The sequence below is a fragment of the Nyctibius grandis genome, chromosome 3, assembly GCF_013368605.1.
Source record: "Nyctibius grandis isolate bNycGra1 chromosome 3, bNycGra1.pri, whole genome shotgun sequence".
Classification (NCBI taxonomy): domain Eukaryota; kingdom Metazoa; phylum Chordata; class Aves; order Nyctibiiformes; family Nyctibiidae; genus Nyctibius; species Nyctibius grandis.
In genome coordinates, this window is record NC_090660.1 from 4,062,306 (window position 1) to 4,082,902 (window position 20,597).

At 42.5% G+C, this 20,597-nt stretch overlaps 1 protein-coding gene across 4 annotated transcripts in view; it reads right to left on the reverse strand.

Annotated features, from left to right (window-relative positions):
- TNS3 (tensin 3) overlaps window positions 1–9,471 on the reverse strand; it is a 256,330-nt gene extending 246,859 nt beyond the window's left edge. For all 4 annotated transcript variants that reach the window (XM_068395995.1, XM_068395999.1, XM_068395996.1 and 1 more), the window contains exon 1: window positions 9,099–9,471. In XM_068395995.1, coding sequence (XP_068252096.1) covers window positions 9,099–9,194 — 96 coding nt within the window. In that variant the 5' untranslated portion in view covers window positions 9,195–9,471. The remainder of the gene's footprint in view (window positions 1–9,098) is intronic.
- Between the last annotated feature and the right edge of the window lie 11,126 nt (window positions 9,472–20,597).

Genomic DNA, 20,597 nt, shown 5'->3' on the forward strand with positions numbered 1-20,597 from the left:
GCCCGTTTTCCATCAGCTGTGCTCCACATTCCCACCAGACATGTCATGGAGGGCTAGATGCATTTAGGGTAGGTCAGAGCTGGGAAGGTTTGTGGATCACAATCTTCTCAGGGCAGAAGGTACAAAAGGGCCAAGGCCAGCTAGTTGTGAGAACAGGAAGCAGCAGTTTAATAGAACTCTTGCAAGTCCCACAGTCAAAATATAACCAACCTGGTCCCTCCATCCTAAAATCTATATGGGAACCAAAAAGCTACATCTTGACCTTGGAATGGGCTGCCCAGGGAGGTGGTCGAGTCACCATCTCTGGAGGGGTTTAAGAAAAGACTGGACATGGCACTTAGTGCCATGGTCTAGTTGACAGGGTGGTGTCAGGGCAACGGTTCGACTCGATGATCCCAGAGGTCTCTTCCAACCTGGTTGATTCTGTGATTCTGTGACCTACGTGTCACAGCTACTGAAAAAATGGCTGACTTCACACCATATGTAAAGCAGCATATATAAAGGCATAATTCAACTGTTAAAAATCGTGACCTAAGGAAAGGAATAGCTCTGTGGTGTGCCCTAGATCCATCATGATCAGGATTTATTGTTTTGTGTTGCATTGCTTAATATACCACTAGTTTAGCCATGTGGTCAAATACGTTCTGGGGTTCACAAGTAACTTGAGATATGAGTAACAACCAGTGTGGGCACATGAATACATTCACGCACGTACTCTCACATGTACACACGCAAATTATGTGCTGCGTTTTGTAAAAATGTATTTATTAATTTTTTTAAAAACCTGAACTCTTGCAACAGAAACTGCTCATATTCATACTCAGGGAGTAAAGGTGCAGTTAGGATTACCATTATAACTTAAGTGTCCAAGAAGTGACAGAGAAATCCTAGCTCTGGTGACTCTGAAGGGGATCTGGGACATATGTAACATTTCTTAAAGCCCACAGGGCCCAAAAGGGGTTAGAAAACAGTAAATCACCTCAAGGTGACTCTTACATTATCAGCTCTCCTTATATTACCAGCTGGCTGAGGCTGGAAGCCAGAAAAGACTGCGATGGAAGAGGGGTTGGCATTTCCCCAGAGAGGGAGTAACTTCCATGACCAGCTGGCCCAGGGCCAGCAGGAAGATCTACAAACCAAGTACAGCGGCATGCCAAATCTGTGGATTAGCAGCAGCATTGTCAGGGAGCAAGGCATGCTCAAAGCTGGTCATCACATGGGATTTGGGAATGAACTCTGTTTTCAAAAGCCAGTTCAGAAATACCAGACTGAACCACCTCCTGACCATCACGATTTGAAGTGGTCATCCTCGCCATAGCAAGCTCTTGAGGTTTGATAAGAGTTCTTACAAGAAAATGTACTGGATGGCTGATTATAAGTAGGAATCTCAAAGACTTAAGAGATAAACTTCACTTCACCCTATAACCCTAAAGACTTCTTCCTTTATTTTTATGTATGTGTTATAAAATGAAACAGGCCAGGGACGAATGAGAGCGCTTATTCACTTCAGTTAGCTCTGGCTTCATTCAATTTTTTCTCCACAGATCTGGAACAGCTCTGATAAACAATAGTAGCAGTTCACTCCCTAAAACATTTCACATCTATGTTATTTGTGATAGCTGAAACAGCTATTTATGCCCTTCATCCAAAAGGGAAGATCCACAAAGCAGTGGTATTTGGCTTTAATTGCCAAGACCTTGTAAGAATAAAACAAATAGCCAGGAACCCATTAATGTAGCAATCAGTATTGACTGATGGTTAAAGCACAGACAAACTGAAGTAAGAAGATCTCTTACAGGTTGTACTACCAAGTTTTTCTGATTGTCTTTCCACCATTCCGTTTATTTCATTACAGTCAAGATGAAAAAGTGCCGTGTTGTGCCAGAGACAATGGAAAATCTGCAAAATTGGAATCAAAATTATGACTTAAAAATTCCTGTACTTCTTACAAGTGACATCTGAGGTTGTCATTTGCTTCATCTGAAAAAGAGCCTCTAGGACTTTACATACACGTTTTATTTTGGATATGCTACTAGTTTTGAAGGTAGAGGTATTCCCAATGATCATCCAAACAGATTTCAAACAGAACTTCTAATTAAAGCAATTGTTTCAGACATAAAGCATAAAGGTGTACGTATACATTTCAGGTGATTCTCGTACTTATTCTTGCTGTCCTCCTATGGTGATAAAACTTGCACTATGCCTTCTAGGTCAACCTTCCTTTCCCATTTGATCTTACAACTGGTAGGTCATTGAACAAGAAAACAGGGTTTCATAAACAAACCTCATAGTAATCCTCCAAGAAAAATGAGCTACCAGTTAAGCAGAATAATAATTTCTGACTTAGAAACTGGTGAAAAGTAGGGCAGAGACTGCACAGAATACTAGACAACAAATGCAAGAAATCCTGGACTTTTTTCTATTATTGCTAATTAATGCTTTTTTCTAAGGACAAAAACATTATTCAAGTCTTACATGGGTAAGCTGCCAAACAGCATCTCGTAATGCCTTCAGTTGTCACAAAGTGGAGTCAAACTCCTCTCCCCACCACCCTGCAAGGAACTACAGAGGGCACAAACTAAGGCAAAAATAATCTCTACCCCTCTCACACACTGAGAAACACCTATCAGACACTCAGCACTAGGTACATGCTTACTTTTTACATTCCCACATATGCCTCCCCAACCCAGCCCACACATAAGAAGGTTAACATGAAGGATATTGTTAACTACCACCCATGCTAAAGATGAAAAAGCCCCCCAAAATCTAAGTTTAATTTTCTGCAGGGTATTTGTATTTTAACTGCCGGGGCACTATATCCTGTATAATTTTTTTGCTGGGTAAGAGATACCTTCACTTGTCTGGATTTTTGAGCGGTCATTATCAGCTTTGTATGAGACTGAATCAGGATTCTTAAACCTTATTTATGTGTTTTATGTTGCACTAGTAGTCTCTTATAACGCTGTAAGAGACCCACAAAGAGCTGGGTTCAGCGCTGAAAGTTTGTTGCTGTAAAAGCCACAGAATCAGATCCCAATTCAGCAACTGCAGATATTTAAACCAGGGCCTATATTATACATAAACAACTAAGCATGTTAAAGTATAAAATACCAGGGTTAAACAAGTGAAAATCTATACCAGGATACATCACAGATACAGTTTCACACCCAAGCATCATGAGACCTATGTACCCACATTGGCAGAAGAAGGAGGGCAGTGGGCAAGACAGCTGGTTTTGTAAGGGTATCTGAGAGGATGTAATGATGCAAAAGGAGATATCAAGTTCTTATCTCTTTGGAGGAAAATACAAGAGGGCATAACGGTAACTGTTGGTATGTTTGGGGAGGAGGGGAAAATTTATCATGACCAGCACCAGACATGGGTCACTAGGGGATTAAACATTCCTAAACTTTAATTCAGAAAAATATCTTAAGTCATCTTTAAAATTCATTTTCAATTTCTAGAGATGTCAAGATCACATGAGCCTTTAAGGGAGCTGGGGTTGTTTAGCCTGGAGAAGAGGAGGCTCAGAGGTGACCTTATTGCAGTCTACAACTACCTGAAGGGAGGTTGTAGTGGAGTGGGAGTCGGCCTCTTCTCCCAGGCAACTAGCAATAGGACAAGAGGACACAGCCTCCAGCTTCGCCAGGGGAGGTTCAGGTTGGACATTAGGAAGAATTTCTTTTCAGAAAGGGTTATTAGACATTGGAAGGGGCTGCCCAGGGAGGTGGTGGAGTCACCATCTCTGGATGTGTTTAAGAAAAGACTGGACATGGCACTTAGTGCCATGGTCTAGTTGACATGGTGGTGTCAGGGCAATGGTTGGACTCCATGATCCCAGAGGTCTCTTCCAACCTGGTTGATTCTGTGATTCTGTATTTTACTGTATAGGAATAGGCTTAAGAAATTGCTTAATGTTCAAGTGCTTTGTTGAATGAAGAGCCCTTATGCTGGAGCCAAGTACACATTCAACCATGGCAGACTCATGATGATTCCTCAACCTCTTACTGGAGTACAGCAGAGTGGAGGAGGAAGGGAAATGCTGCTAACGCTTTGCTTTTTCATGAGAGAGGCCAGGACTGCTCAGGCACCGGTGCTACTCAAGCATTTATTAAAATCAGCAGAAGCTCCCTCTGCTGTTGGAGGGCCATAAGATCTGCATGAGCCCCGAGGTCAGGAGGAATGACCAGCTGGAAGGAAGGAGAAATAGGAAAAGGAGCATGACTCTCATTCCACGTATCATAAAAGAACTCACATGTTTTGAATAACAATTATTATAATTTAATCATAGGTTTGCATGATTAAACAATGTGTATCAGTGATGGAATTATGATCTGAACAGTCTGTGCAAAGAAACAGCTTTATGAAATGGTGGGGTGACTGAAACTATTTAACCTCCTTGTTTTTAACCAGCTAAGTTTGAAGCAGATGGTACCTACTTATATTCAACACATTCATTTCTCCCTCACTGTTCTCTGAGACTTTTATTCCATCAGTTTTCTGGATAACCAAAGACTGTCCAAAATCCAGGAAACTTCCCTATTTAGATTAAAAAAAAACACAAACAAAACAAACCAGAACCAACAACGAATTTTCTTTTAGAATAATACAATTTAATGCTCATAGTCTGTGGGAAGAAACAATTCTGAAATTATAAAGCAACAGCAATGCTCAAAGTAACCCACAAACTCTAAAAAAAGTTGTTTTCTATTGTAAGTTTCATGGAAAAGTTGTTCATCTTACAGGATGTCACTTGAGGGCAGTAACTGAGCCATTTGGGGAACTTTCTCTTTCCTACTATTCACTTAATGTTGTTCTGGAAGGAAAAAGTGTTTTAAATCCTTCTTTGCTTATCAGTTCCTCTAAGGAATTATTTTTGTTAAGTTTTTAAGCTGTATTTATTTTTCTAGAATAAAAAAATAAAACCTGTACTTCCCTCTTGCTGAAAACCACTATAAAACTGGATTAAAATGACTGAAAACTATCCAGCCCATTTTCCACAGGTCATACGACAGCTGTCAGACAGAAGGCAGGACACTGAAGTGAACATGTAATTCTTTCCAGTAACAGCCATTATGTTTCAGTGTACTTCACCCGTCTGAGACCACTTGGAAACGTAACTGATAAAGCAGCTAAAATTGCTTGAGATTTTTTCAAAGCTTTTTCCTTTCCTTGGTCATTAAAAATATGATAGACAACTTGCACTTAAGGAACCAGATATTGTGCTGAAGACCTTGAAAAGCTGTTACATGGTCTGTATTAGGCTAGCTTCCACTTTCCCCAAGGTTCTCATGTACTAAATAACATTAGCAACAGGGACATCATTCCATGAATTAACCTGACCGGTTAAATAATAATAATGGAGTGGGAACAAGATACGTAGTCTAAGGGATTTCCCATCTACCTATGATAATAAAAATGATGCTGCTTTCCTCCAGAATGTATTCATTAGATGAAAGAACACATTTATTAACAAAAAGGTGACTGGCCCACAGGTTTCATCAACTTCTTGAATAGGATTTGGCTAATAATGCCCCCACTGGCTGGGTCTTCTACAGTCGTCAACGTCTTTGCCTTACAATCTGCACAGAGGACCCAGCACTGGCAAAAAGAAAATTATTCTTAAGGATTCTTGTTGGTTTATTCTAACTTTTCTGTTGCATAACACAATACAAGGAAATGATGCTAAAGACTTCTGAGCTTGTGGGCATTTTGGGCCAATGCTGCTATTTGCTTAGTATTCAATCCAAAAACTCTTTAAAATCTTTCTTCCTGGAAGAACTGCTTTTCTTCCTATTCTTTCCATCTGTACAAATAAGTCATTAGTATATAAGAGATGTAAGAGAGCAGGACTGATAAACCTTTTTTCTTTTTCAAGAGAATATCTGCAATGCAAAACACGAGTGGTTGTTACTATAAAATGTTATGAGCTGTAAAAACACTTAAACTGCAAACAAGTTCCTATATCCCACACTCAACTTCCAATGAAAAACCATCCCAAGAATTGCTCCTCTAAGAAGTCTGATCTCACTGAAGATTGTTCAGGGAGTCTGATATCCCCTCCAATATTATACACAAAGAAAAAGAAATTTAAAGACGTGGTTAAAAAGTAAAGATTAAGACAATGAGTTTTCAGGTAACATTGGGATCTGCTCAGGAAGGATCACCTACAGAAACTGAGCCAAGGCTGGTGCTTGCATTCAGTCCTGCCTCCAGTCCAGACTGAATTGGGAATTCAGTAGTCACTATCACAGCAGCCCCTCACAGAAAGCTGATAAACCACTCAAGGACTAGACCTCACCAAAAAACATAACTGCAAACCTGTGGAATTAGTGCCAATTTTAAGTTACCTTAATTCCATTGATTCCAAGAGAAAAATTATTGTGTAGTGTAATCACACTAGAAAAATCTACCCCTCCCCTTGAAAATACAAAACCAACAAACCCCCTCACTGTTTAAAACACCTTCCTAGAGTCAAATTTATGCTGTTTTCCCCTCAACTTTGTGTTAAGACCTTTTGGCATATTCTGAGGCAGAATGTCTAATGTTACAATTATTTCAACCACCCAGTGGCAGAAATTCAGATGGCCTATTGTGTAACTATGTATCTTCCTGCTGGAAGAGAAAGATCAATAGAAATTCAACAATATAGAAAGCTCATATTTTAAGCTGTTGCATGCTGCCCCTTTTTTCATATTCCAGATGTAAAATAAAACCACTGATGTTAATACATCCTGCCCACATGTTTTCTGTTCCATAATAGCAGCATAAATTGGAGCCTGTGCCAGCTTTGTAGACTCCTCCATCATTTGAACTCATTTTATAACCAATATTTTGAGAATTACTGGCCCAGCTTCCCCTATCACTCATACTAATTTAAAACTGATGAAATGAAATTGGTTTCAGAGAAACCAGAGAAGAATGCAGACCATCCATTTCATGGAACTTGGTATGAGGGTGGTGAAGCTCTGCTTAGCCACAGCAGTCCCTGCTATATCCCTACGGGCTGGTGCTAAGGAAACTACTAGATTTCTTTATCTTGTTGCTTGGTGTTAGTCTCTCCCTCTCCTCTTAAGGGTCTCAGAAAGAGGAGTTTAACATCATTTAGCTTGTTGTCTTGCTCCTGGGTTCAATGCTCAGGGTCACTTGACCCTTCAGGATATCTCAAGAAGGAAAGGAAGAATCAAGAACAAACTTGGAAGTAAAATCTAGCTTAAAAAGAGTTACTCCAAAGCAGTATTAGTGACATTAATTAGCTGGAGAGCCCTCTGAGCAGCAGACTCTCAATTAGCAGCCCCGGGCAGCCAGAAAGAAAACCGGGAACCAAAGTGTGGTGGGGTAAAACTGTCATGGTGAACAGGTAGCACAGCAGTGTGACACTGTTTCTGAGCAATAGGGTTACCCATCCCTAACTGAGTCCTAATAATATAAGTGCTGGCACGAAAAAGGCATGTCCTTTGCTCCCGAAGTCATACAGTTAATGTTTCAAAATCACCCAGAAAAACTGGGGTCCTGATGCCAACTGAGTCACTGTGCAATGACCAATTAGTAATCTTCCCTCTAGTAAAGCCTGCTCCATTGAGATTCTAAAATCGGACTCACGGTGCTAGAGCTGAGTTACTAGAAAATTGATATTTATCAATCCCTGAAAAAAAAAAAAGAAGTTTGTTACAATAATTTTTTCTTTCCATTGTAACATTACGATTTTCAGGTTTAATATTGTGCCTAAGGTCACAGGCTGATGTTTCTTTGGTGAGAGATAACTGGAGATCATTGTATATGCTTTCAAATGGAATAAAGCTCCTTACAATTCTGAGAGAAGGTAAAAATTTCAGCCCTTTAAATGAGCCACTTGTCTACAACTGAATGCTGGCCATCTTACACCTCAGAGGAAAGCAATTCTGGCAGGAAAACATCCACTCAGATATTTCCTTGGCAGCTTTTTATAATAAAATGGTTATTTGAAGCTGCTTGGTTTGAAACGTTAGACTCAAGAGTGATGGAGATGGTTCCACAGACAGAGTGCACATGAGATGGTCAAAGGGAGCTTGAAACCAGTAAAGATTATTTAATGCATATATCCACAGTTTACCACTTGTGTGGTATATTATTCATTAATTTCTCAGAAACTAATCCCAAATCCAGAAATGGTATGTTTTCAGAAGGGACTTGAAATGAAAGAGCTTGCTCACTTAAGCATGCAAGAGGAGAGGAAGACCGCTATAGCGTGCTGAACCCCAGTCAGCAAAAACATTTGAACATATGTTTAAAATTAATTTAAACCCATTGTTGAACCAAGCTTTCGGAGGTAACCCAAAAGGAAGCGCATGAAACTTCAAAGGTCCAGAGGTTTGCTTAGCAAACCAGAAATAGAGATGCTTGAATGAGCCTCTGGAATGAGTTGCGCGGCGCTGAGACTCTCGGCTAACGCTCCAGAGAGGTTTCTGGTACTTCCTACGTGCAGTTGTGCTGAGAGGCTGATACCTTGGCACTTTCTCTGTCCACAGTCATAAACTCAAAGGGAACCCATCACTGAGATCAAACGGGTTTAAAACTAGAATTAAAGTTGATCAAACTTTCATACCCGTGAAAACTTGGTGTGCGTACTTCAGGATTATCAACCCATCCTCGTGCTTGGGCATTTCTTTTCCGTAACTGCCCCAACAAGCGGTGTAGGTGCACATTTAGAGGTAACACGGAGTATTTACACGGCTAGGAAGACGAACGCGTACTCCGGCCTGTGCCCCAGGGGAGCAGCGCGCTGCTGACCGCGGGCCGAGCACCCGTGACCGAGCCAGGGGGGAGCGAGCTGCCGCCTCCGCGCCCCGCAGCCGAAGGCCCCGGCAGCAGTTACAGAGACGCCGCCCCGCACCCCCGCGCCTTCGCTTCCCTCACCGCCCCGGAGCCGCGGCCGGCGCCCCGCGGCCGGGCCCGGCGGGCCGAGGCGCTGCTGCTGGCGGCGGGCGCAGGCGCCTCCCCGCGGCCCGCCCTTCAGCGGCGCCGAGCCCGGCGGGGGTGGCCGCGGCCCCGGCAGCGCCGAAACCCGCCCCGCCGCCCCCCAACCTCCGCGCCGGGGCTGGGGAGCGCACCCCGCGTACCTGGGTCATCGTCTCGGCCTCCTCTTGCGCCGAGCGGCGGCGGGGCAGCGGACGCGGCTCCCTCCAGCGGCACGCCAGGCTGGCCCGGCCGCCCATGGGGCACTCCCGGCCGCTGCTCGCCTCCAGCGCGGCCCCGGGGTGGGGTTCTCCCCGCTCCTCATCCGCCGCCGGCAGCCATGAGCCGCCCCCCCCCCGCCCCTGCGCGGCCGGTGCTGGGCTCCCCGAGCTGGGCTTTAGCTCCCCTGGCTGTCACCCGCTCAGCCGCTCTCCGGGCTCCTTCTCTCTCCGCTTCCCCTTTTGTTACCGGGCTCCCGAGCTGACCGCACCGTGCCCCCTCCGGGGCCAGGACGACAAATCAGAGAGCCGGTGCCGAAAGCTCTGTCTCCAGCTGGGAAAACTTAGCCTTCCCTATGCTGGTGGGAGGGTTTTTGGATCACTGAGGGGTATGGATGCAATAACAACGGCACCAGTAACTCGCAAACCAGTCTGCTTCGGAGGGTGCGCTGCTTTTGTGCAGGGGAAAAGCGAGCTTTCCAGCAATCTGTCACTGAGGCAAGCTGATAGTGCCCGAGTAACTCGAGAGAGAAAAATGGGTATTTAAAGTTGACCTCAAAAATTACTTGGAAAACAGTTTCAGAAGGGCAGAACCAACAGGAATTTCCTGCTTCTTTGCGTAATCCGCCTGCCTGTGGACATTAATTAATTCCCTTTAGTTTTTAACAGAATTTATTTTCCCTGCCTGCAAAAGGATGCACACTGCTAAGGGGCAGGAAGGATAACCATGTGATGGAAGCGCTGCACTGTAAGCCTAACACAGGGGCTCTGTTTCTCTCTGTTCAATTTAAGTTTGCAAAAATGTGCTGTAGTTTTGCATGTTTTAATTCTTAGATGTCCAGCTTTAGGAAAGGCACAGCTGCTTTACCCACAGAGCTGAGAATCTGCAGCTCCCACCAGGACCTGAGAGTGTAACACTGGATAACTCTTGCCACTATAATTAAGGGATAGTGGGCAAAAACTTTCAGCTGGCTTCTCTTCAGGTTTCTAAGTTTCCTCCTCTGCAAAAAAAAAAGGACATGGTATACATCAGTGCTTCCCTGCCTCTGTCACGTCCTGAGAAGTTCAAGACACATTTACTTGACTGTCATGCTGTAAAAGATGTCTGTAACTGAACAGCAGAGAGAGTTCATTACCTATTTCTAAACATTTGAATTTCAGTGTTCTAGCAGAAGCATCTTACAATAGATTTGGAGGAACTGGGTCGATCAGTTTTGGTTTTCCTCAAGGAACAGAAGAGAAATAATTTCGGAAAATTTGTGTTGTGATAACATCTAGAATGTTATGATTTAGGTCCAAACAATATGCCTTTTATACAGCTAAAAAGGAAAATGAATTAAATGTTTTTTAACACTATTATTATTTATTTGTCCAGTTTGGATGTTCTAATTGTGTACTCGGCCACCGTTATGCCAGGCACTCAACTTCAAGTGACTGAAGTAATTTTGCTTCATAAAACGAGTTGATCTTGTGCATGGAGGAGTTCAGGTATACATTGAGTCGCCTACATGGGGTTATTTCTGGGCTGTCAGCTTATTTTCACTGCATAAATCTTCCTGAGTTTCTCCTCCCGCCCTTCATTGCCTGAACTCTGTGTTCAAAGAGTCTGAATGCCCAACTGGGTTATTTCTGCAGAATGAGGAATAGATGAAGGGAGAAAGGGTCATTGTACAGGAAGAGCTGTTCTTAGATAACTTGAAAGTCTGATATTGTCATGTAAGCTTTCCCTTGAGAAGTCACAAATCACGACTAATGAGTTGTATTTGAAAGATCCCAAACTGACTGGTGTCATAATATGGAAGTGTGTATGTGATGGTGACTTTTATGAGCTGGTCAAAAGCAACCTCTCTGACTGGCAGTTGTACTGGCTTATCCACTCCAAGGAGAGTTCATCTGGTCCTTGATGACTGATCCACAAATAAAAGGAAGGAAGAGGAGAGAATTTAAGTCAGTATTGTTACTTTGACAGTATAGAAATGGCTATTGACAGGTTTGAAATCCCTCTGCAGAAAGGAAATGGTATAAATGTGGAAATATCAACCCATTCTGAAAGACTTTTTATTGTTCTGCCTTACTGGAATGATCACTTCCATTGCTTTAGTGCTTTGACCCTACTTTTAATTACTGTCATCTTCTAAATATGACCTGGTATGTGTAAAAAGGTTTGCAAAAGCTTAACTAATCAAGCCAATGTTTCACACGGCTCTGCTGCTTGTTCTGGTATTATTAAAAAAACAGTATTTGTTTTCTCAAAACCAAAGTAGAATCAAAAATTAGAACGGGACAGAGAGTCATGCTGCTGGTAGATAACTAAGGTTATAGCTTTCGTGACTAGTGCTACCACTTCCCTTCGTATATAGATTCTTCAAACGCAGCTGGGCAGCTTGTTAGATAACCTTGTAAAAGAGATCGCAGAACTTCATTACAACTTTCTTTAACAGAGGTAACCAAGAGCATTTTGGGACTCAAATGCCAAGTTCACCTCTGGATTAGTCCTTGACTCTGGCACCTGTATGCAAAAATATTCAGTGGTTATTTGTTCATAATTAGAAGGGAATTTTATCTGTGGGTTCCACAAGGTGGTGACCCTGTCCTTGACGTGTCAAATGCTCTCAACTTCCATTGTTAGCAGTTAGAAAAGACAGGTTTCAGCCTTGTCACTAGCAAAATCAGAGGGATGTTGGGAAGGACCAAGGAGTGTGGGTAAAGAAGTAATAAAAAATGCACAGATGTGTAGTGATGTCAAATTAACTAACTGTGGGTAAGATGTAGATCATTTCCCAGAGAGTAACGACCACAGCCCGAGGCAAAGTTAGGCATATTAGCATCAAGTCTGCCATTAACTCTCCAGGAAGTTCACCAGTCTGAAGACATTAATAAAATTATAGCCAGTTATTTGGTGGGAGAGGGATTAGTCAGGCAAGAGGAACATTTTCCTTGTGGTACCATTATTTTTACTGAGCAGCACAAAAATTATATTCATTTCATGACCCTGCTTCTGTGTTGGAACATCTACAGAGAAAAAATGGATTGCACAGAAGTTATTTGAAATTCTTTCAAAAGCCAGGGAATTTTTAGCATTGTTGCAGTGGGAACAGGAGCAGCTCCTAAATTCTGCACATATTGTCAGGGCTGTGAAATTCTCAGCCTTCTGTTCTTCAAATACTTATATCTTCCCTCTGAACTGAACAGTTTTGTTATTCCAGTGTATGACTGCCAAAAGACTCCCATTAGCCTTAGCAGTATGCGTTAACAGGCTGTTTCTTATTATTCAGATTAACTGGACATAACAAAAATTATGTTTTTAAAAGAAAAATGGCAGCCAGCTCATTCCGCTTGGGCTGACAAAAAAAAAAAGTATTAAATAGGATAGACCAATCTATGCCAGTTTTGAACAGAACTCAATCAACAGTGTTTTGTGAGAGCAATAATATATTGCATTTAATGTATAGTGCTTTAAATGGCACAATCTAAGAGCCAAGCAAAAATAAGAAGGAATGTGCTCTTCTAGAACACTTCACATTTTTCAAAGTCTGCACAAACAGTACTGCTTTTCAGTAAGGAGTTTAGAGGTAGCATCCAGTTCTAAAGACTGAAGAAACTAAGTACTCTCTTCTGGAGGAGATGAAATGGTACCTCAGCTATGCAGAGCAGTACCTAGACCCTCTGACACCAGTGGAATGACAGAGTGATTCACTGGTGCCAGTTACGAGCCCTGAGTCCATCAGTGCAAGAGCAGAAATGCTGGTTATAATTTTTCCAAAATGCTGTTTTTTTCCTGAGAAGAAATGTGAGCATGCAGAGCTGAGGGAAAATTAGGTTTATCAGGTTTAATATTTCCAGACTCAGTATGATAATCATTAAATACTAACTTATCACAGAGTGCTTGAGATTGGAAAGAACCTCTGGAGATTTTGTGGTCCAACCTCCTTGATCAGCCAGGGCCACCTAGCACCAGTTGCCCAGAACCACATCCAGACGGCTTTTGAATATCTTCAGGGATGGAGACTCCACCACCTCTCTGAGCAACCTGTCCCAGTGCTCCGTCACCCTCACAGTAAAAAAATGTTTCCTGATGTTCAGAGGGAACTTCCTATATTTCAGTTTGTGTCCCCTTCCTCTGATCCTATCACTGGGCACCATGGAAAAGAGCCTGGCTCTGTTCTCTTTGCACCCTTCCTTCAGGTATTTATAGACATTGATGAGATCCCCCTGAGCCTTCTCTTCTCCAGGCTGAACAGTCCCACCTCTCTCAGCCTTTCTTCACGGGAGAGATGCTCCAGCCCCTTAATCATCTTCATGGCCCTTCAGTGGACTCTCTCCAGTACGTCCATGTCTCTCTTGTACTGGGGAACCCAGAACTGGACACAGTACTCCAGGGGTGGCCTCCTGGTGCTGGGTAGATGGGAATGATCACCTCCCTTGGCCTGCCAGCAATACTTTGCCTAATGTGGCCCAGGATACTGGTAGGCTCCTCTGCTTCAAGGGCACATTGCTGGCTCATGTCCAGTTTGGTGTCCACCAGGACCCCCAGGTCTTTTTCTGCCAAGCTGCTTTCCAGCTGTGTGGTACCCAGCATATCCTGGTGCATGGCGTTGTTCCTTGCCAGGTGCAGGACTTTGCACTTCTCCTTGCTGAACTTCCCGACGTTTCTGTCAGCCCTCTTCTCCAGCCTGTCAAGCTCATGCTGGATAGCAGCATGCTCCTCTGGCCTATCAGCCACTCATCTCAACTTTGTGTCATCAGCCAACTCGCGGAGGGTACCCTCTATCCCATCATCCAAATCACTAATTAAGGTGTTAAACAGGACTGGACTCAGTATTGACTCCTGGACTACACCACTACTTACCAGCCTCCAACTAGACTTTGTGCCACCAATCACCACCCTCAAGGCCTGGCCATTCAGCCAGGAGACAGTGTGAGAGGCCTTACTGAAGGCCCAGTAGACGCTAGCCACTGCTCTCCCTTCGTCTATCGGGTGCATCAGTTCATTGTGGAAGGTTATCAAGTTGGTCAAGCATGACTTCCCCTTGGTGAAGCCATGCTGACTACTCCCGAGGAGTTTCTTGTCCTTCATGTGCCTGGGAATGGTTTCTAGGATGAGCTGCTCTGTCACCTTCCCAGTGATCGAGGCACAGCTGACCAGCTTGTAGTTCCCTGGCTCCTCCTTCTTGCCTGTCTTGAAGATAGGAGTGAAATTTTATTTCTTCAAGCACTTCTCCCAGCTGTCATGACTGAGCAAAGATTATTGAGAGGGGCCTTGCACTGACATCTGCCAGCTCATTCAGCACTCGTGGGTGCTTCCCATCAGGGCCCATGGATTTATGTCAATAAAAGTTACTATACATTACACTGGTTGGCTGTGGTACGAGCAACATTTTATGCCAATAGCAGTGAAGAGTTCTGCCATGGTGGGGCTGATACCCTGTCTATCCTAATCCCATTCCAGATCTGAATACAGCATGAGTATTAGGGAGATGGAATAAAAGAACCCTGAATCTCTTCTTGACACACATATGGGTGAACTGTACATTACAGATAGAAATTGAAAGTTCCCCAAGATAGGTATAACCTCTTTACATTGTCAAAATTCCTCTAATTCCTCTGTTCCTCTAATAAGTATTGAGCTACTCCTAAAAAATTGTTCTGAGCTTTGTTTAGGAAAAAACTGTGTGAACAAAATTCCCATCAAGAACTAAGAACTGAAACTCCATGACCCACTTATCCAAGACCTGTAACTAACCTGGGTCACAACCTGAGACCAGCAGACACAAATAAACTAATTCCTGTGGATTGTTTTGGAGAAAGAACTGAACAAACTTCACATGTCAAAAAGAAACACTCTGGACCTTCTCATATCTCTATCTACTACTTCCATTAACCTCTCCTTTTGATACCCCAAAAATAAAACCTAACCAAAAGAATTTCCCCCCAAAGGGTCCAGTGTTAAAAGGCTTCAGAAAAGATGTCATTAATTGTGCTCTGCTATTCAGCTGCAGGAACACTCCCTTTCCTGCTCTGCCATCCGATTATGGGGGAAACTCTGCTCTTTCACCCCAAGCCAAAAATGTGGGAGGTCGAGAAAGGACAGACAGATGTGACAGACTTAACAGCTTCAGTATGTCTGGGAAACATAATGAGAAGACATGTGTTTTATAATCCCGGTATATGTGCTTGGAAAGATTAGAAAGAAAGGGGGTTACGCTAAACCATTTAAACTGCTCCCCATATAGTTATGTCCTTCACTCTCCCACCCCAAATAAAGCCTCACCCTGAAAGTAAATAAGCCAAGAGTATCGTCCTTTGTCAAAAGCAGCTTTACAGTGGGACTCACACAGCAGAAAGAGAAAGGCAAACCTCTGCGTAAATGAAGATCTGAATGAGAATTGTTCAGGTTTTGTGTTTGTTCTTAAATCAGCTCAGCTATTCATGAAAAGCAAGAACACATACTTAAAACTTTCTTTGTTATAATGATGAAAACATCAGCCAAAAGCTCTGGTGGTACCTTGAAATGAAAGGAAAGTTTAAAAAGCCCAAACACGTTACATAACTGTGCTGGATTTCCAAGAAAAACACGCAGCCATGCAACAGACAGTTAATGTCTGCAAAATTCAAGATGTTTTTTTAAAATGCCCTCTGGGGCCAATTTAATATTTTCCAGACCCTTCCCCCTCCCACCCCTTCGTGCTAAAAACCAGCGGTGAAATACCAGGAAATGGTCCTCTGCTGCGGTAATGTTTTCATTTGCCCGGTGTCCGAGCTTTTGAACCGTTCCCCAGCCCTCTGCCCCAGCTTTCTGGTGCTTTTGGCATTCCAGGAGTAGGCAGGTGACTTGGGCTTGTTCTCTGCCAGGCTTTTGTGACTCACAGCCAAACTCAGCTCTGCAGGCTGCCTTCAGACAAAAAAAACAAACCCACACCAACGTGTTCAAAGAGCGGCTCTGCAGAACTGGGGACAGTTTATACAAGCTGCTTCCTCCAAGTATCCAATAAACTTTCCCCTTGCAAGGCTGTCTCCCCACTCCTAAACATACCATCAAAACCACCTTTTCTCCTAAGCATATGATCAAAAACACCCTTTCCAAAGACATTTGCTTGCTTACACCAAGGGAAAAAAATAAAAGCTCTGCTGATGTGTTTATCCTGTTATTTTTAAAGAAAAAATATTTGGGTCTGCTCAAAGGTATTTAGCTTTTACGGTCTCCCATGGGTTGCTGAACACGTGATAAGATATGCAGGTCCAGAGCAGCACCGCTAATTAAACCTTACAAATGTATGAGAATAAATACACAAGTGGAAGAAGGAGAGAAAATTGATATTTCGAAGTAAAACAGAAGTCGCTTTTAATGGACAAAGTACATGCATTATACTGCAGGCCCCAAACTGCAAGCACTTACACGTGTGCGTAACGCTGCTCTTGAAGTAGGTTCCAGTGTGAGCAATCCTGGTGTGTGTATTCATGTGTCTCTTTTGCAAGGCTCCTTGATGTGGACAGCAGAAAAGCCACAAACAACGGGGTCTGATTAACTGTGAAGGCTGCAACCTTAACCTTGAAAGTCACTATTCCTCTGCTTTCAGTCACCCCTGACTATAGCAGAGAGTTTCTCTGTGTTACTCTTTCTTGCCACCAGTTCCCTCTCAAGGGTGACAACTAAAGAGGCCAGGAGGGGCCTGGCCCTCTCCACACTTTGCCATCTTCAGGTGAATCCCAGCTTGATGCCAAGTCTTCACCTCTGTCTTTCACTTGCCCAGAAAGAGAGATGGAGGAAAGAGAGCCTGATCCTGCCAAACTCATCGCCTCAGTCAGCTGGTTTTGGAGCCTCGAGCCACACAACGCTCTACCTGTGCAAACTGACTAGTTTGATGTGAACGCACAGGTGCTGGCTCAAGGGATAAAACTTCTACCCCCTCCAGTTTTACCCTTGTCTTTTCTCATCTTTGTAGTTTTGCACCTTCAACTCATGCAAACCAATGTGGTTGTATTGTCTCTTCCTATAATCCATATGCTCTTGAACTCTTCCAGACCTCTTGCCTGTCAAATGCCAGGTCAAAAAACTTTCGTTGCAGACACAAAAACTCAAAGTCAGTTGACAAAGAGCATCAAGAGAGACTACAGCAGGCTAGGTTAAAGATGGATGCGCTGAGCTGAAAGCAGTCCATGTCTTCTAGCTGCTTCAACTTTAACGAATTCCTAGTGCAGCTGATATGTTAGAAAGCAAGTTTTGCAGAAAAAATGAGGAAAACAAATGGGGATATGCTTCGAAGTCATACAAACAAGCCCCCCACTGCCATTCTCCCATAATCCTAGTACTGCAAATGTCTCAGAACTGATCTGACTGTGTAACTGCAGCCTGGGGCATTTACTCACCGCTACTAGAGCAGCAATGCCAGCATTCCTTTAGCTACTTTATTCCCAACTATTCCGTTGCAATTTCTAAGACATATTCAAATTTCCATTTGATAAAAGTTAAGTCATTATTTCCTCTACTTAGACACTGTCAAACAGCAAAATGCTTAGGCTTTTTGCACATGCTAAAGGTATATGAATAACCAATCGGGCTATGTGAAGAATGAGTTTTTTATCTCATGCACGCTATCCATAATTTCTAAATTGGCCTGATTTCCAAATAAAAACCCACACTCTACCATGCTGAAAAATCTCCATGGAAAAAAAGCCATATTTTTATTTATACATCTTGGAGACAGGTCCAAAGTATGTTTTTTTTCAGCAGAAAAACACTGTCTTTTGGTTTTAACTTTTTAATACTCAGTGATAAAGTCAATGAAAGTGAAAAGTCTCTCCAAAAATAAGAAGTAAAAATGCTGAACTAAAAAAAGTCCAAAGTCATAACTGTAGTTCCCAAATCAAAGTTCCAAAGAAAATTACCTACTTTTATTAAGAATTTAATTTAAAATGTAACCATGTGTCCTCACACAGCAGGACTTTGTCAAAGTTCTACCTTCTAACTTTGTACAGAATATTTTATTGTCTTAAATTTTTAAGGGGTAAAAAGACTGATTAAAAATCATTGATTGTAGGGAAACTAAGTTTTTGCAGCAAGACTGTGTCTAGATCTAAAACAAAGGAACAATTAAGATTTTGAAAGATTTAAAGTTTTTTTCCCCAACTGGTCTAAGACATAGAGACTAATTTTGTTGAATGCCACTGCATCCGAGAAGAAATAGAGTTAGTTGCAAGTGTCCATACAAATTCCTTAATGCATCTAATTTTAGTCTGGCAAACTTCACATTAGGAGGTCATATCATGCATCCCTCGTTCCCCCAAAAGCTCATTGAAGTTTCTCTGCAATGTTGAATGACCAGATTCTCAGAATGTTTAGATATCTGGTTGAGTGCAAATAGTAAGCAACATATGGAAGTGAGTTTGTATTACTTTGTTCAGTTGTCATCAAAGATAGATTGGGGTCAACCACCTAAGACTTATGTTCATTCCAATGGTTAATACAGACTATGTTTTTCCTGCATGCCTGTATTTAAACAAAGTAAAAAGAATTAAAGAAAGTAATAAAACCATAAAGTCTGCAGAAAATAGCCTTGCTGCATCTCTTTTTACAGTATCTTCTGAAAATGTGTTTGGAAAGTAGTAAAACAATTATAGTAAACAAAATGATTAATTGTGAAAGATGAGAAAAAAGAAAGAAGAAAGATGAGATTTAAGTATTCTGTTTCCTTTTAAATAGTTGGCCAATTCAGTTTTATTAGTGGCCATAAGTAGATACTTGTAAAACTTGTATCACTAAGAAGGGCTTAGACCTTCTGCAAACTGGACCACTTGTTAAGATGTCTAGTTTTAATCATCCCCAATTTTGCGTTGAACATGTCTAGTCTTGTTTCCTATTTTGTGAAGTTGGCATTAGACTGAAGTGTATCTTTCACACAGTAAATACAGTTAAGTTAAATTAATCAGTGTTTCTGCTACACTTGGAAAATTCCAAATGAAAAAAACACTCTGTAAAACCAAGAATTAGTTACTCTTGCAAATGCATTAGGATGCATCCTTATGGATCTGAAAGCAGTTTTTAAATCTGTGTGGCCCAAGTGAGGTGGAGAGTGGATGAGGGGAAGGAGGTTCAAAGGGTTTCTTTTTTGCTAGTTTCTTCTTCTGTAAGACTTCAGTCCTCCTACCATTAGTGTGTGTAAACATTAGTGTATATACTTATGAACTAAAGCAGCAGCAATATAAATGGATGTTAGTCATTAGGACAAATTTTCTACTGATAGGGATACTCTGGACTGGACTAGATTGTCAGGGAAAGGGAGGCTACTGGAAGTCTTTAGAAACACACCAGATCAACATCTGCCAGAAGCAGGACCCAGGTATTCCTGATGTACAGAGAGGAGCTCTGTCTCTGCCACATTTCCTATTGCAGGCTGCACAAAATGCTCTTTCAGGGAATACTAGAAAGATGAGATACACGGAGTATTCCCTCCCTACCGAATTACCCTTGTCTTTGTAAGGATAGCATAATCCAGTTCTCACACTTCAGGTCTGGACATAAAAGGACAGAGTGTTGTTGTCCATAAAATATAAGCATGAGACATGCAGTTAGACTATGGGCATCAGTTAAGTCACAGAATCACAGAATCACACAGAATCAACCATGTTGGAAGAGACCTCAGGGATCATCGAGTCCAACCGCTGCCCCTACACCACCCTGTCAACTAGACCATGGCACTAAGTGCCATGTCCAGTCTTTTCTTAAACACATCCAGAGATGGTGACTCCACCACCTCCCTGGGCAGCCCATTCCAATGTCTAATAACCCTTTCTGAAAAGAAATTCTTCCTAATGTCCAACCTGAACCTCCCCTGGCGAAGCTTGAGGCTGTGTCCTCTTGTCCTATCGCTAGTTGCCCGGGAGAAGAGGCCGACTCCCACTTCACTACAACCTCCTTTCAGGTAGTTGTAGACTGCAATAAGGTCACCTCTGAGCCTCCTCTTCTCCAGGCTAAACAACCCCAGCTCCCTCAGCCGTTCCTCGGAGGTCAGACCCTCCAGACCCTTCACCAGCTTGGTCGCCCTCCTCTGGACTCGCTCCAACACCTCAACATCTTTCTTGAAGTGCGGGGCCCAAGAAGTCATCATAAGATAGACCGGGCATCATTCACTATGTAGAGCTTGTTTATGGTGTAGTTTGGCTGAGCATTCCACTTAACCCCCACCCCAAACCACTGAACCAAAAAGCAGAAAGTGAATGTCCTGTAGACAAAATATACTCCTGTTACAGCATGCCAACACCTGGATTTTTCACCACTGGAAAAGTAATATATTACTGATTATTTTTTCGTCTCAATACCTGTCCTACAAGCTACTCTAAATAGCCTTTAACATTCACTGTGCTCTTCTCTCCTGGCAGCTTTAGAATCAGAAAAGAGATTTTTGGCACATCAGTGGTGAAGGTGTGTAAATATAGTAGGACTGAACA